This window comes from Entelurus aequoreus, linkage group LG05 (genome assembly GCF_033978785.1).
Source record: "Entelurus aequoreus isolate RoL-2023_Sb linkage group LG05, RoL_Eaeq_v1.1, whole genome shotgun sequence".
In the NCBI taxonomy this organism is placed as follows: Eukaryota; Metazoa; Chordata; class Actinopteri; order Syngnathiformes; family Syngnathidae; genus Entelurus; species Entelurus aequoreus.
Window position 1 is genome coordinate 26,738,594 of NC_084735.1, and position 14,213 is coordinate 26,752,806.

At 37.4% G+C, this 14,213-nt stretch overlaps 1 protein-coding gene across 1 annotated transcript in view; it reads right to left on the minus strand.

Moving 5' to 3' along the window:
• Positions 1 to 2,105: 2,105 nt before the first annotated feature.
• The window catches only part of efna1a (ephrin-A1a), a 40,643-nt gene continuing 28,535 nt past the window's right edge, over positions 2,106 to 14,213 (minus strand). The window contains exons 2-5 of the mRNA XM_062047550.1: positions 12,532 to 12,827; positions 9,628 to 9,693; positions 9,439 to 9,534; positions 2,106 to 3,091 (exon numbers count right to left, since the gene is read on the minus strand). Of these exons, the coding sequence (XP_061903534.1) occupies positions 2,961 to 3,091; positions 9,439 to 9,534; positions 9,628 to 9,693; positions 12,532 to 12,827 (589 nt within the window). The 3' untranslated portion in view covers positions 2,106 to 2,960. The remainder of the gene's footprint in view (positions 3,092 to 9,438; positions 9,535 to 9,627; positions 9,694 to 12,531; positions 12,828 to 14,213) is intronic.

The following is a 14,213-nucleotide window of genomic DNA, read 5'->3' on the forward strand; positions in this document are numbered from 1 at the left end:
GAAAACATGGATCTTCTTTAGAGCAGTCAGTGTACAGCTTGTGCAGCGGTTTAGTTTTGCACAAGTGGTTTCTGTGTCGAGGCACTTTTCCGTGAAAAGTGAATGTGCACTTGTACAAGTGTACAAGTGTACAAAGCTGTACACTTACCACTCTACTTTCTAAAGAACCGAACCAAGGCAGACTCTGCCCTCCGGATGCTCTCCGTGTTTGCTCTCCTGTCTGCCGGCTAACATTTTACTGCGGCATCCAAAGGTGCAACATTTGTTGTTTTACTTGCGCACTTACGTGCACGCAAGCGGACAAATCAATAAAAACTGGACAAGACCGTGCTCAGTCAATGGAGACACTCGTAGGACAGTTAAGAGCCTGCTGTAATTTACCCCCTCTTTGAAAACGTCAGCGGTGGCACCAGTTTTTGGTGCTACAGCTGTTTGTACTGTCACGGCCATAAAGATCTCCTGGGAAGGACGAGAGAATGGAAGACAGGAGGACAGGAGTTGTAGACGAGTAGGGGTCATGCTGGTGTGTTTTCAGAGGGGGAGGGGCGGGGTCACGGCTTTAAGTGGCAAAAGGCAGTCAAACTGTAAACGTTAGCACCTCCATTGTTGCTTTTTCTACACTCCAAAGGCACATTAACCTGATTATAAATCCTGTCACATTAAGGGAAGCCGCCGAAATCCGAGCGAAGGATGACTCAAGTCTGCCACCTCATCCAGTAGCTATCAAAAACGAACTAAAAAAGGCTCTAAAACAGGGGTCCCCGCACTTTTTGACTCGGTGGCCGCATTGGGATTATATATATATATATATATATATATATATATATATATATATATATATATATATATATATATATATATATATATATATATATATATATATATATATATATATATATATAATATAAACATATATATATATATAAATATAAACATATATATATATATAAATATAAACATATATATATATATATATATATATATATATATATATATATATATATATATATATATATATATATATATATATATATATACAGTCATGGTCTAAAGTTTACATACACTTGTAAAGAACATAAGGTCATGGCTGTCTTGAGTTTCCAATAATTTCTACAAATCTTATTTTTTTGTGATAGAGTGATTGGAGCACATACTTGTTGGTCACAAAAAACATTCAGCAAGTTTCACTGCAATAAGGCGCTTTTGGTAGCCATTCACAAGCTTCTGGTTGAATTTTTGACCACTCCTCTTGACAAAATTGGTGCAGTTCAGCTACTTTTGTTGGTTTTCTGACATGGACTTGTTTCTTCAGCATTGTCCACACGTTTAAGTTAGGACTTTGGGAAGGCTATTCTAAAACCTTAATTTTTTATACATTAAAATACAAAGCAAAAAATTATGAAAAATACTTTAAATGAAAAACAATGTACTAAACACTGAACCAATAAATGACAATACAATTGCCTTGAAATAGTCATGAGATTTTCAGGATAATTAAAAAAAAAAAAAAAAATTGAGAATGATCAACTTTTTTTCTTAAAAAATTATCGAAACATAATATATGCTAATATAAAATATCAACATAAAAGACAGAATATATAAATCAAGCAAAACTAATTTAAAACGTAAATGTAAAATATCATAGAATAGGTTAAGATTGTCTTGAAATAGTCACATGACATTTTCAGGGTAATAAAAATATATATTTTTGCTAAAAAGAGGATTTAAAAAAATTGTCTGAAAAAAATATGGTAAACAAAACAAATATAAAAAATACAAATATATTAAGGAAGCAAAACTCAAACATTGAACATTGGATATTTTTGTAAGAATAATGGAGCATGTGCTAATATAAAATATATAAATATTTAGTAAGCAAAAGTATATAAAAACACTTTATATACAATATAACATTGCTGTAATAAACCCCGCAAACTGAGCCAATAAATCACAACTGAAGTTTTTGAAAATATTTTTGTTGTTTATTCCACATGAAAATTTCACATTAGTCATATTTATCAAACATTTTTTTTATATAATCTTCTATTTATTTACATATCATACACTTGTGTTACTTACACATGTACAAAAAAAAAAAAAAAAAGTCGGTAGCAAGTTTTTATTTTTTCGCTTTTCTTAAAAAAAAAACCTACGAAAAACTGACTTCATTGGTCGGCATTTGTGTTGTGCTTCGTTGTTCCCGCCAGCCTGTTAGGGGATGATGCGGATGTAGATGCTATGGTCAAATTAATAATCTAAATAGTGGGGATAACTTAGAATTTTTTTTTAGCTTAAAAAAAAACTAAAACTAAAAATAAGTCAACAAAGACAGAAGGCCAGCCTCTCTGTTAAAAAAAAAAACACAAGTCAGTGTTTACTTTTGGCAGTAATACATTTTGTCTTACCACAACTCCCACACACACACACAAACAAACACGCACACACACACACATCCGTATGTTGGTATATACAGTAAACCTCCCACATGTCATAACTTATCTTCACATCATGTACAACAGGTTTTTCTAAGGGATTCAGCTGATGATGCGTTTCTTTCTCCATGTGTAGTGCTACAGTATTGATGGTTGTTGCCACGGCAACAGCTTCCATGTCTGCTACATACAAAAAAAAAAGTCATCACTTATGATGTCAATGCCACGTTACAATAATAATAACAAACACGAGTAGTACACAATAGTGGTGGGTGGATTTAGTGTACAAGATGGAGAGATGACCAATCTTTGGCTCAAAAGAGTTTGATCGAGTCCTTTTCCGGGGTTATCTCATTCAGTTCTTGATTGTTCTTCAGGCAGGGTCCTCAAAAAAAGCAAGTGGCCCTCAAGCACGTCCGTCTATTCTCCGCCCCGTGGCCGGCACTGGGCGAGATAAACTTTTTTTTGTTGTAGTCCAGTGGATTGGTCCCCACAGGCGGTCTTCATGCTGCGCCCCAACATGGAGTCCTAGTGCAGCAGGAGCAGTAAGGACATGGGGGCGAGTAGCCACAGGGTGCAGAGCGAGGACGGCGCCGTCGCCGACGAGTTGGTCCGCACGCTCTTCTGGACCTCGGGGAGGCTGACCACCGGGTCGTCTGCTGGAAGGCGGAAAGAAGAGCAGGAAGTTAGCGCCACGCAGGTAGTATGGTACAGTTTGGTTTACAAAGGTGCTGCAAAGATTACAAATCAGTAATTGTGAATTTGTTATGCATGGACGGCAAGTGTGGCACAGTGGAATGCAGTACTGGGCCGTGACCAGCAGAGGCGCTGACAAGCAAGATGCTTTGCATTTTCTACATTAGACCAATTTGTCTTATTATAGGCCTGCTGCAATGCATTGCAAGCAGCCCATATTATTATTGCGCACACTTCAACTTTTATTATTATTCTTTTTATTGTTCCGCACATTTCTCTTACGCCTAATACGAGACGAACCGGGCAACGAACCCCCACATATGTCATACCAGGGGTCCCCAAACTATGGCCGGATCCGGCCCGCCAGCGTGCAAAATCCGGCCCATCGGTAGACCCAAGTTTATATTATTTATTATTATTATTTATTTAAAAAATGCTTCCCATAAGGCACAAGACATTGATACAACATTACTTATACATACATGTCCTTTAAAAACTGACTTTGAAACAACGTTGCAAAATAGTTGCATTTGTAAATAGAGACAACGTTAATGTCCAACGTTGGATGAAATTTCAAAGTTCAAATCCCTGCCACAACCTGACATTGAATAAACGTCATCAAAAAGCATGTTGTTTCAACTTTGTGTTGTAGAATAATGGTTGCCAAGCGCAACATCAGGACCTAATTCAACAAGTTCTCAACGTTGTTTTAATGTTTTAGGCCTGCTGGGTTATTTATGGCTGGCAACTAGCACCACTAATCGCTGGCTGGAATGTTGAATGCATAATCGCGAGCTGGGAGCTAGCACGCTAATCGCATGCTGGCATATATTAATTTCCAGTAGCGATGCTAATTGCTAGCTATCTTAAATGCTAACATGATTACAATAATAATATTATTTGTTAAAACATGAACAAATAATATTATTATTGTAAACCTCATGTTAAGCATTTAAGATAGCTAGCAATTAGCATCGTATGGAACTTCAATATGCACGCTTGCGATTAGGTGCATAGCCATACCAAGACTGGATTATGCATTAAACCATTCCAGCCAGAGATCTAAGTGGTGCTAGTAGCCAGCAATAAATACAAAAAGACAGACTATACATTAAAACAGAAGTAAAATACACATTGAAAAAGCAAATAGAAATCCCCCTAAGAACAAATTGTTAGATAAAAAGCAGTTAAACAGTTAAAAACAGTTTAAAGTCTCATAATCACCCCCAAATATCCCATACAACGTGTCTAACCGCAGATTAATTCAGTTTGAAACAAACATTTTGGGGGTTTATTTAATTTATGCAAATAATCAACTGAATAATCACAATTCAAAAGTGTGATTAATCTAACACATGTGCAGATATAATTAAATATCAGAAGTTTTAGATACCTTTTTATTTATTCCACAATGGGGAAATCATGTTGTTGTAGTGCAGGTTTATACGTACAGTAGCAAGTAAAATGTAGTAAAAAATAATCATTAGTAATAAATAATACATATTGTGCACTGACGACTGAAAACGTAATAAAAACTAATAATTAGAAATACATATTGGGCACTAACAATTGCAGTATGTATAGATAAACAAATAAAACAAAAAATTATTATTGCGCACCAAGAAAAAAGATTGCCGTAATCACTCGGTCTGTGAATCTTTGGGCAACGCACGATTCGATTCGATTCTTGGGGGTAACGATTCGATTCAAAAGCAATACTTTTAAAGAACATTGGGTGGCCGTTCTATAATTAACTACATTCCTCCATACAATAGATAAATAGCTCTGATACATTTCTATATTACTTAAAAGAAAACAAATTTTGTTGAACAAAATTCTAACCAAACATTTAATAAGCCGATCTGAGTCGAGGATGTCGTTGTAGCTTGTGCAGCCCTTTGAGACACTCGTGATTTAGGGCTATATAAGTAAACATTGATGGATTGAAAAACATTGAATAAAGTCAAATACAAATAAGGCAACAAGAGAGGTCTGTGTATTGTTCATTCTATTTCTAATTCTGAAACGCAAATCAAAAAACAAAATTAGGGCCGTTTTTTGATTTTTATCATGTATGGCAGATTTTAAAACACACAAATAAGGGTTGATTTTAGGGATGTCCGATAATATCGGCCTGCCGATATTATCGGCTGATAAATGCGTTAAAATGTAATATCGGAAATTATCGGTATCGTTTTTTTTATCATCTGTATCGTTTTTAAAAAAATAATTTTTTAAAAATTGTTTTTATTAAATCAACATAAAAAACACAAGATACACTTACAATTAGTGCCCCAACCCAAAAAACCTCCCTCCCCCCATTTCTTTCTGTTATCAATATTCTGGTTCCTACATTATATAATCAATATATATCAATACAGTCTGCAAGGAATACAGTCCGTAAGCACACATGATTGTGCGTGCTGCTGGTCCACTAATAGTACTAACCTTTAACAGTTAATTTGACTCATTTTCATTAATTACTAGTTTCTATGTAAGTGTTTTTATATTGTTTTCCTTTTTTTTATTCAAGAAAATGTTTTTAATTTAGTTATCTTATTTTATTTTATTTTTTAAAATGTACCTTATCTTCACCATACATGGTTGTCCAAATTAGGCATAATAATGGGTTAATTCCACGACTGCATATATCGGTTGATATCGGTATCGGTTGATATCGGTATCGGTAATTAAAGAGTTGGACAATATCGGAATATCGGATATCGACAAAAAGCCATTATCGGACATCCCTAGATGATTTTCATTAAAATATTTCCATAAAATTTGATTTTGTGCCGTTTTCCTTATATGGATTTGTGTTTTTTCCAGATAAACAAAAAAATCTAATTTATGTTCATCCAAAATGCAAAAATGCATGGTTATCTGTGTGATGGCAAATCGAACCGGAAGCAGTATTTTATCTTTAGTTTTTAGCATAACGGTCAGTGTAACTTCCGTTCATTCTATTTAGAATTCTCTAATGCGAATCAAAAAAACATTTTGGGCCATTTTTTCTATTTTCATTTCTGAAACAAAAGTCGGACAGCTATTTAATGACACTTTTTTAAAACGACAATAGGACTCCTGCTGAACAAAGGTGTTAGCGTTAGGCTAAAAACATGCTAAACGGAAAGGAAAAACTAAAATACTGCTTCCAGTTCAATTTGTCATCACACAGATAAACACACATTTTTGCATTTTGAATGAACATGAATTGAATTTTTGTGTTTATCTGGAAAAATAAAAATCCATAAAAGGAAAACAGCACAAAATCATGGAGATGATATCAGCTATGGAGATGATATCAGTAGAAAAAAACTGCATTTAGTTTAGATAATAATGAGTCATATTTTGGAATGTGGGATCCATTATTTAAATTTGTTTTAACTATTAAATAAAAAAAATAAAAAGATAATAATAAAAAAAAATAAAAATAAAAATAAAAAAAATAAAAAATAGGGCTATATTTTGATGAAAATCAATCCTTTTTCATTTGTTTTCAAATCTGCCATATATAATAAAAATCGAAAACTGCCCTATCTTTGTTTTTTGATTTGCGTTTCAGAATTGGAAATAGAATGAACGGAAGGTACACGGACCAAGAGAAAACCTCTTATTTGTAAATTAAATCTGTACAGCCGATATGGGCATCTACATCAACAATATGATTTGCCTAAGAGGCTGGACAGGACAAATAAAAAAAAAAAAAAGTTTTTGATTAAGAATCGTTATAAATAAGAATTGCAATTCATTGGAAAATCTTTTTTTTTTACACTCCTACTAATCACGTAAGTGCGTTGTTAAGTTTGACTTTGGTTTCAACATACGACATTACCATTGAAATAGGAATTCAAAAAGTTCAGACAGAGAGCAACACTTAAAGTAAAATCACAAAAAGAAACTCTATCCTATGAAATGCTAATGTGGTTTGTGTTTACGTACAAAAATATGCGCTCCTTAGTTTTGTTCCGAACAGTAAGGTGTGTAGCTAGCACCCAAAAATTCTGAATATTTCAACAAAAATCTGACTTTAATAACAAAAAGTTAACACCTTAGTTCTACGACCGAAAAACTAGATTTGGGCGAACAAATTTGTTCCAATCTGGCTTTTCCAGTTGGAAGACTAAAACATTTAACGTGTATTTATAATCGGAAAACGTAACATAGTATATAATGTTTTAAAAGAGAACCTGAACTTAGCACGTTTTAATGCGTAGTGATAGTTTAACTGGAATGTCTAAAGAAGCTGAACGAGGGTATATCGCCACCTAGTGTCGTGGAAGCAAATATTTTGACTCGGGGGGTCAAATTTAAAGAAAAAAATGTGTTTGGAGGCCGGTATATACATTTTTAGGAACACTAATACAAAACCTCACAATAATGTCTGATTGAATGCTAAAACCGTTATGACAGACCGCCCTAAAAATACGGAACTTTTTAATTTTTTTAATGAATGACGCCCAATATCCATGAAAATTAAGAATGTGGGATTTACAATATTAACTATGAACGATAAAACACTGAATATTGACAACATATGAACGTCACACTCCCTCTCAATCGACATATTTTACAATCAAGCGAAACGCAACAAAAATGCAACAAACACAGCGAAATATGAACGCGAAGGGTAAAAAAAACAACCCTACATACAATCTGATACACCTGATATATCACTAAGCTTTAGAACTTTCTTGTAAAAATCTCCTTCCGCGTCTGTCCCTGACACCCGCATTTCAGGCAACCCGCTCTGGAAACACTCTGTGGAAACGCTCCCCACCCACACTGCTTGGTGCCTCGTCTGAGCTGCCGTGACTTAGATCACCATAGTAACTAGTATATCATGCAAAAGCACAGACTCCAACCATTGAAATACTTTGTATAGTTCTAGACTTATGGTCATTTGAAAACATCACTGCACATCCTACAGTTTCCATCTTAAAGGCCTACTGAAATGAAATTGTTTTATTTAAACGGGGATAGCAGATCCATTGTATGTGTCATACTTGATCATTTTGGCGATATTGCCATATTTTTGTTGAAAGGATTTAGTAGAGAACATCGACGATAAAGTTTGCAACTTTTGGTCGCTAATAAAAAAAGCCTTGCCTGTACCGGAAGTAGCGTGACGTCACAGGTTGAAGGGCTCCTCACATTTCCCCATTGTTTACACCAGCAGCGAGAGCGATTCGGACCGAGAAAGCGACGATTACCCCATTAAATTGAGCCATGATGAAAGATTCGTGGATGAGGAACGTTAGAGTGAAGGACTGAGTGCAGTGCAGGACGCATCTTTTTTCGCTCTGACCGTAACTTAGGTACAAGCTGGCTCATTGGATTCCACACTCTCTCCTTTTTCTATTGTGGATCACGGATTTGTATTTTAAACCACCTCGGATACTATATCCTCTTAAAAATGAGAGTCGAGAACGCGAAATGGACATTCACAGTCACTTTTATCTCCACGACATGGTTAATGCTTTCCAGCCTGGCGAAGCTTAACAATGCTGTTGCTAACGACGCCATTGAAGCTAACTTAGCAACGGGACCTCACAGAGCTATGCTAAAAACATTAGCTATACACCTACGCCAGCCAGCCCTCATCTGCTCATCAACCCCCGTGCTCACCTGCGTTCCAGCGATCGACGGCACGACGAAGGACTTCACCCGATCATCAATGCGGTCGGCGGCTAGCGTCAGATAGCGCGTCTGCTATCCAAGTCAAAGTCCTCCTGGTTGTGTTGCTGCAGCCAGCCGCTAATACACCAATAATTCACCAACACAGATGTCCAGAATACTGTGGAATTTTGCGATGAAAACCGAGCTTTTTGTATTGGATACAATGTGTCCGAATACTTCCGTTTCAACGATTGACATCACGCGCAAACGTCATCTTACATAGACGTTTTCAACCGGAAGTTTCGCGGGAAATTTAAAATTGCACTTTATAAGTTAACCCGGCCGTATTGGCATGTGTTGCAATGTTAAGATTTCATCATTGATATATAAACTATCAGACTGCGTGGTCGGTAGTAGTGGGTTTCAGTAGATCTAAAAAAATTATTTGGGAATGTCCGGCAGGCCATGCGGCCCCCGGGCCTTAATCTGCCCAGGTTTGGAGTAAGGTAAGCCTCTGGTAAATGTGTGTAGAATTAAACTTAGTGCTTGTTTTGATGTTTTTTTATCGCTTTGGACAATAAAACCAAACTGCTTGTTGTGTTTTTTACACCTTAGCGCTGCTGTGAGTGGACCAGGATTGCCCTACATTTGGGAGGTAATGACAAAGGGGTCACAGGGTCGATCTCCATACCTGCAGGCAGTCTGTTAGATGGGTCGTGAACGCCACCTCCAGCTCCAACTGTAGCCCCACCTGTGCCCCCTTTGGCCACTCTGGCCTCCTGAGAGCCTGGGAGAGTGAGAGAAAGAAAGGCATCAATTATTCCAACTGGGTTTTGCGAGGCTGCACCCTTATTAGGCGATTGAGGGAGTTAATGCTCACCGTCGGCCGCGACGACGTCCACCCTGAGTCGCAGGCACTCTTGCCCATGGTGGTGTAAAGGTTTAGCTAAGAGGGGGGGAAACACATGCGTTAAAACTAATGCACTTATCCTCTCCTGGCTTCTTAATCCATCTTCATGCACGCGTGCATACCCCACACAGACACACACTAAGTGTTGGCAACAGACAAAGCTTTAGGGAGCCATCTGTGACCAGGCGAAGCGCGTCTTGTCCTGCCGCTTATCTAATTACAGCCGTGGTCAGGGTGACAAGCTAGCTTGATGCGTGCGGTTACACTCGGCCGACACAAGTATGCACAAAGTGAGCCAACACCCCAACTCGGGGCTCATTTTAAGCTTAGCACGTCACCAAAAAGTGGGAATGGTTTCCCTGGGAAAACACGGAACATCCAAAATCAACACATGAAGGCCTGAGTGGGACAGTTAGAACCCAGACCTAAATGCGGATTAAATTCCGTGAAGTGCTATGGCTATGCAACATTTTTTTATTTTGTATTGAATTAATATTTAATATTTTACTTTTTAAACATTCATTGTATTTCTGATGTATTTTGTATTCATATATGTATATACTGTATATATATGTACAATACAGGCCAAAAGTTTGGACACACCTTCTCATTTCAATGCGTTTTCTTTATTTTCATGACTATTTACATTGTAGATTGTCACTGAAGGCATTTAAACTATGACACCTGTGAAGTGAAAACCATTTCAGGTGACTACCTCTTGAAACTCATCGAGAGAATGCCAAGAGTGTGCAAAGTAGTAATCAGAGCAAAGGGTGGCTATTTTGAAAAAACTAGAATATAAAACATGTTCAGTTATTTCACCTTTTTTTGTTAACTACAAAACTCCATGTGTTCATTCATAGTTTTGATGCCTTCAGTGACAATCTACAATGTAAATAGTCATGAAAATAAAGAAAACGCATTGAATGAGAAGGTGTGTCCAAACTTTTGGCCTGTACTGTACACACACACACACACACACACACACACACACACACACACACACACACACACACACACACACACACACACACACACACACACACACACACACACACACACACACACACACACACACACACACACACACACACACACACACACACACACACACACACACACACACACACACACACACACACACACACACACACACACACACACACACACACACACACACACACACACACACATATACTGTATATTGATAGAGGTTTTAATATCTAATATAACAATTACTATTTAAACAATCATTTATTTCCTTATAAATAATACTATTTGGACACAGGAAAGGGATTGGTAGCTCTCAGTGCAATATGGGTATTACATTTATTATCATTTACAAGTGGAGATTATTATTATTATTTTGTATATGTATATTAATTTATATATACATTTTTAAATATTTATTATTGCAATTACTATCTAAATAAGAATTAATTTAATTATAAATAATACAATATTAATTAGGGATGTCCGAAAATATCGGACCGCCGATATTACCGGCCGATAAATGCGTTAAAAAGTAATATCGGAAATTATCGGTATCGGTTTCAAGATTATCGGTATCGGTTTCCAAAAGTAAAATTTGTGACTTTCTAAAACGCCGCTGTGTACACGGACGCAGGAAGATGTACAGAGCGCCAATTAATCCTTGAAGGCGCTGCCTTTGCGTACTGGCCCAGTCACATACTATCTACGGCTTGACACACGCACTAGCGAATGCAAGCATACTTGGTCAACAGCCATACAAGTCACACTGAGGGTAGACGTATAAACAACTTTAACACTGTTACAAATATGCGCCACACTGTGAACCCACACCAAACAAGAATGACAAACATTTCGGGAGAACATCCGCACCGTCACACAGCAGAACAAATACCCAGAACCCCTTGCAGATGCTTGTTTTCATTAAGAAAAATCTACCTCTCACACGTGATGACAAGGAGAAAAAGAATTAGCCCACTCCTTGAGCTTCATCTGTTGCACAAATAGACTAATAGTCTGGACTGAATGAAGCTGTTTTATTTATGTTTTGTGCCTTTTTTCCCCATGCACTTTAAAGGATGGCTGTGTTTTCTACTAGTCTAGACTGAAGCAGTTTTATTAATGTTCATGCACTTTAAAGGATGGCTGTGTTATCTACTAGTCTAGACTGAAGCAGTTTTTTATTTTTGTGCCTTTCTTGTTTTTATTTGCACATTTTTGTTACTCATACGAATACATTAAGAACAGGGCAGATTGAGCCCAGTTTATAGTATACTTTGGACTGAAGCTGTGTGCCTTCATTGTTTTTGTAGATGTTGTTTGGAGGCATGTTTAAAAAAAAAAAGCACTTTGTAAAAGTCAAAGTACAGTGTTTCCCATAGTTGTAGTGGGTATCAGGATTATTTCAGGGAGAGCATGTCCCACATTCCAAGCTGCTGTTTTGAGGCATGCTAAAAAAAATAATGCACTTTGTGACTTCAATAATAAATATGGCAGTGCCATGTTGGCACTTTTTTCCATAAGTTGAGTTGATTTATTTTGGAAAACCTTATAACATTGTTTAATGCATCCAGCGGGGCATCACAACAAAATTAGGCATAATAATGTGTTAATTCCACGACTGTATATATCGGTATCGGTTGATATCGGTAATTAAGAGTTGGACAATATCGTAATATCGGCAAAAAAGCCATTATCGGACATCCCTAATATTAATGTAATATATTATATTTAATATAATATAAGTTAATAATATAATGTAATTTAATATATAATATAATATAATGATTACGGTGCAAAGGGCACTCCAAGGATACATATTTATTCTAGTTTTATTATAGAGTTGTGAAATTCTTTTTATACTGTATAAAATGCAACACTTACAGATATAATAGTAGCTTTCTCCCTGGCGGAACTCCTTCCCGAGGGTAAAAGGTGTAAACCGCTGGAACTTTTCGGAGAACTTCTCGGGCCCGTGCGGCGCAAACGGGTGTCCGCACTCCCAGCGCATCTGGTCGTACGACTGCGGCTTGCACGAATCGTAGTCCTCCTGCTCCACCATGTAGAGCACGTAGCGCTCGGCGTCCAGCAGCAGCACCTCGCCCTGTGGGTAATGTGGGCACACGATGTCCAGGTAGTCGTTAAGCCTCACCTCCACGGTGTAGTCGTCCCACAGAAACCTGCAGTGGGACAAAAGGAGACATTCGATAAATAAAAGCCGCTTAATGTGCAATTATATATTGATTAAGTCCAAGAGGGAAATCAGGCGGACATGAATATGGATGCACATGAAGAGTGGAATAATGCTGCTGCTCGAGTCCGCACTCCATCAGGATTGGAGAGCTGCTTACTGAGAAACATTAGCTTGTCTAGGACAGGAGATGAGTATTGACATCAGCAGGTGGTCCTCTCTTCGAATACATACATTTTAAAAATGTTGGGACATCCATGTTGGACCTGACTTTGCTCCAATCTCTGTTCTAGTCCATTCATGTGAAACATTAGGACATCCCATGTAAATGTCTTTTATAGATCCCCCTACAGGTTCGGTCAAAATGTTTATGTTCATGTCGAAAATGGAAACAAGATGATACGATAATACGGGACATATTTACAGTGTCACACAAAGTTCAACATGTCCAAAAAGGAGTAAGAGGAAGCGGAGCTCATTTAATCCTACCCATTCTCCAATTTCACAGCAATTACTATTACTTTTGTTTACTTCCTGTATTCAATCTCTAACTTAAATATGCCCATACATATTTAATAACAGGGGTGCTCAAAAAATTCAATTGATATCTGAATCGTGACTCTTACAAAGTCTGATTCTAAATTGATTCATAATTTTTAAATATTTATCATTAGTCAATTAAAAAAAAAAAAGTTCTTAGCCAATCTCTGCGCTTACCGTATTTTCCGCACTATAAGGCGCACCTAAAAACCACAAATTTTCTCAAAAGCAGACGGTGCGCCTTATAATATGGATTAATATTAATATTAATTTTCATAAAGTTTAGGTCTCGCAACTACGGTAAACTGCTGCCATCTTTTTTCCCGTAGAAGAAGAAGCAGCGCGCGGTGCATGCTGGGATATGTGACGTTTCATTGCCATTTGTGTGTTTATGTAAAGACCCCAAAATTGCTCCAATTAAGTGTGTTGTCTGTCTAATTATAAATAATGCAGACGAGGCGTGTTGGCTGAGTTCTCAACGTTTACTCACAGCGTGCTCATAACCACATTCTAACTGCTGGCATGGCGACAAACCGCGCATGCTTGTCACTCCCGTTGCATGCTGGGTAGTGTAGTTGTTATATTCCCTAGCTCATGACATCCCATTAAGAGACACGCTTACGCGCTTAATTCAATACTCGCCGTCATTCCGGGTGGATTGACAAAAGAACTCCAGCCGCTAGATATTGGTGTCAACAGGGCATTCGAAGCTAAACTGCTAACTGCTGGGAACAGTGGATGATAGAAGGCGAACACACGTTCACCAAAGACGGAGACGGCGCCTGACGACATACGCCACTATCTGCCAGTGGATCGTAAATGCCTGGGCTGATAT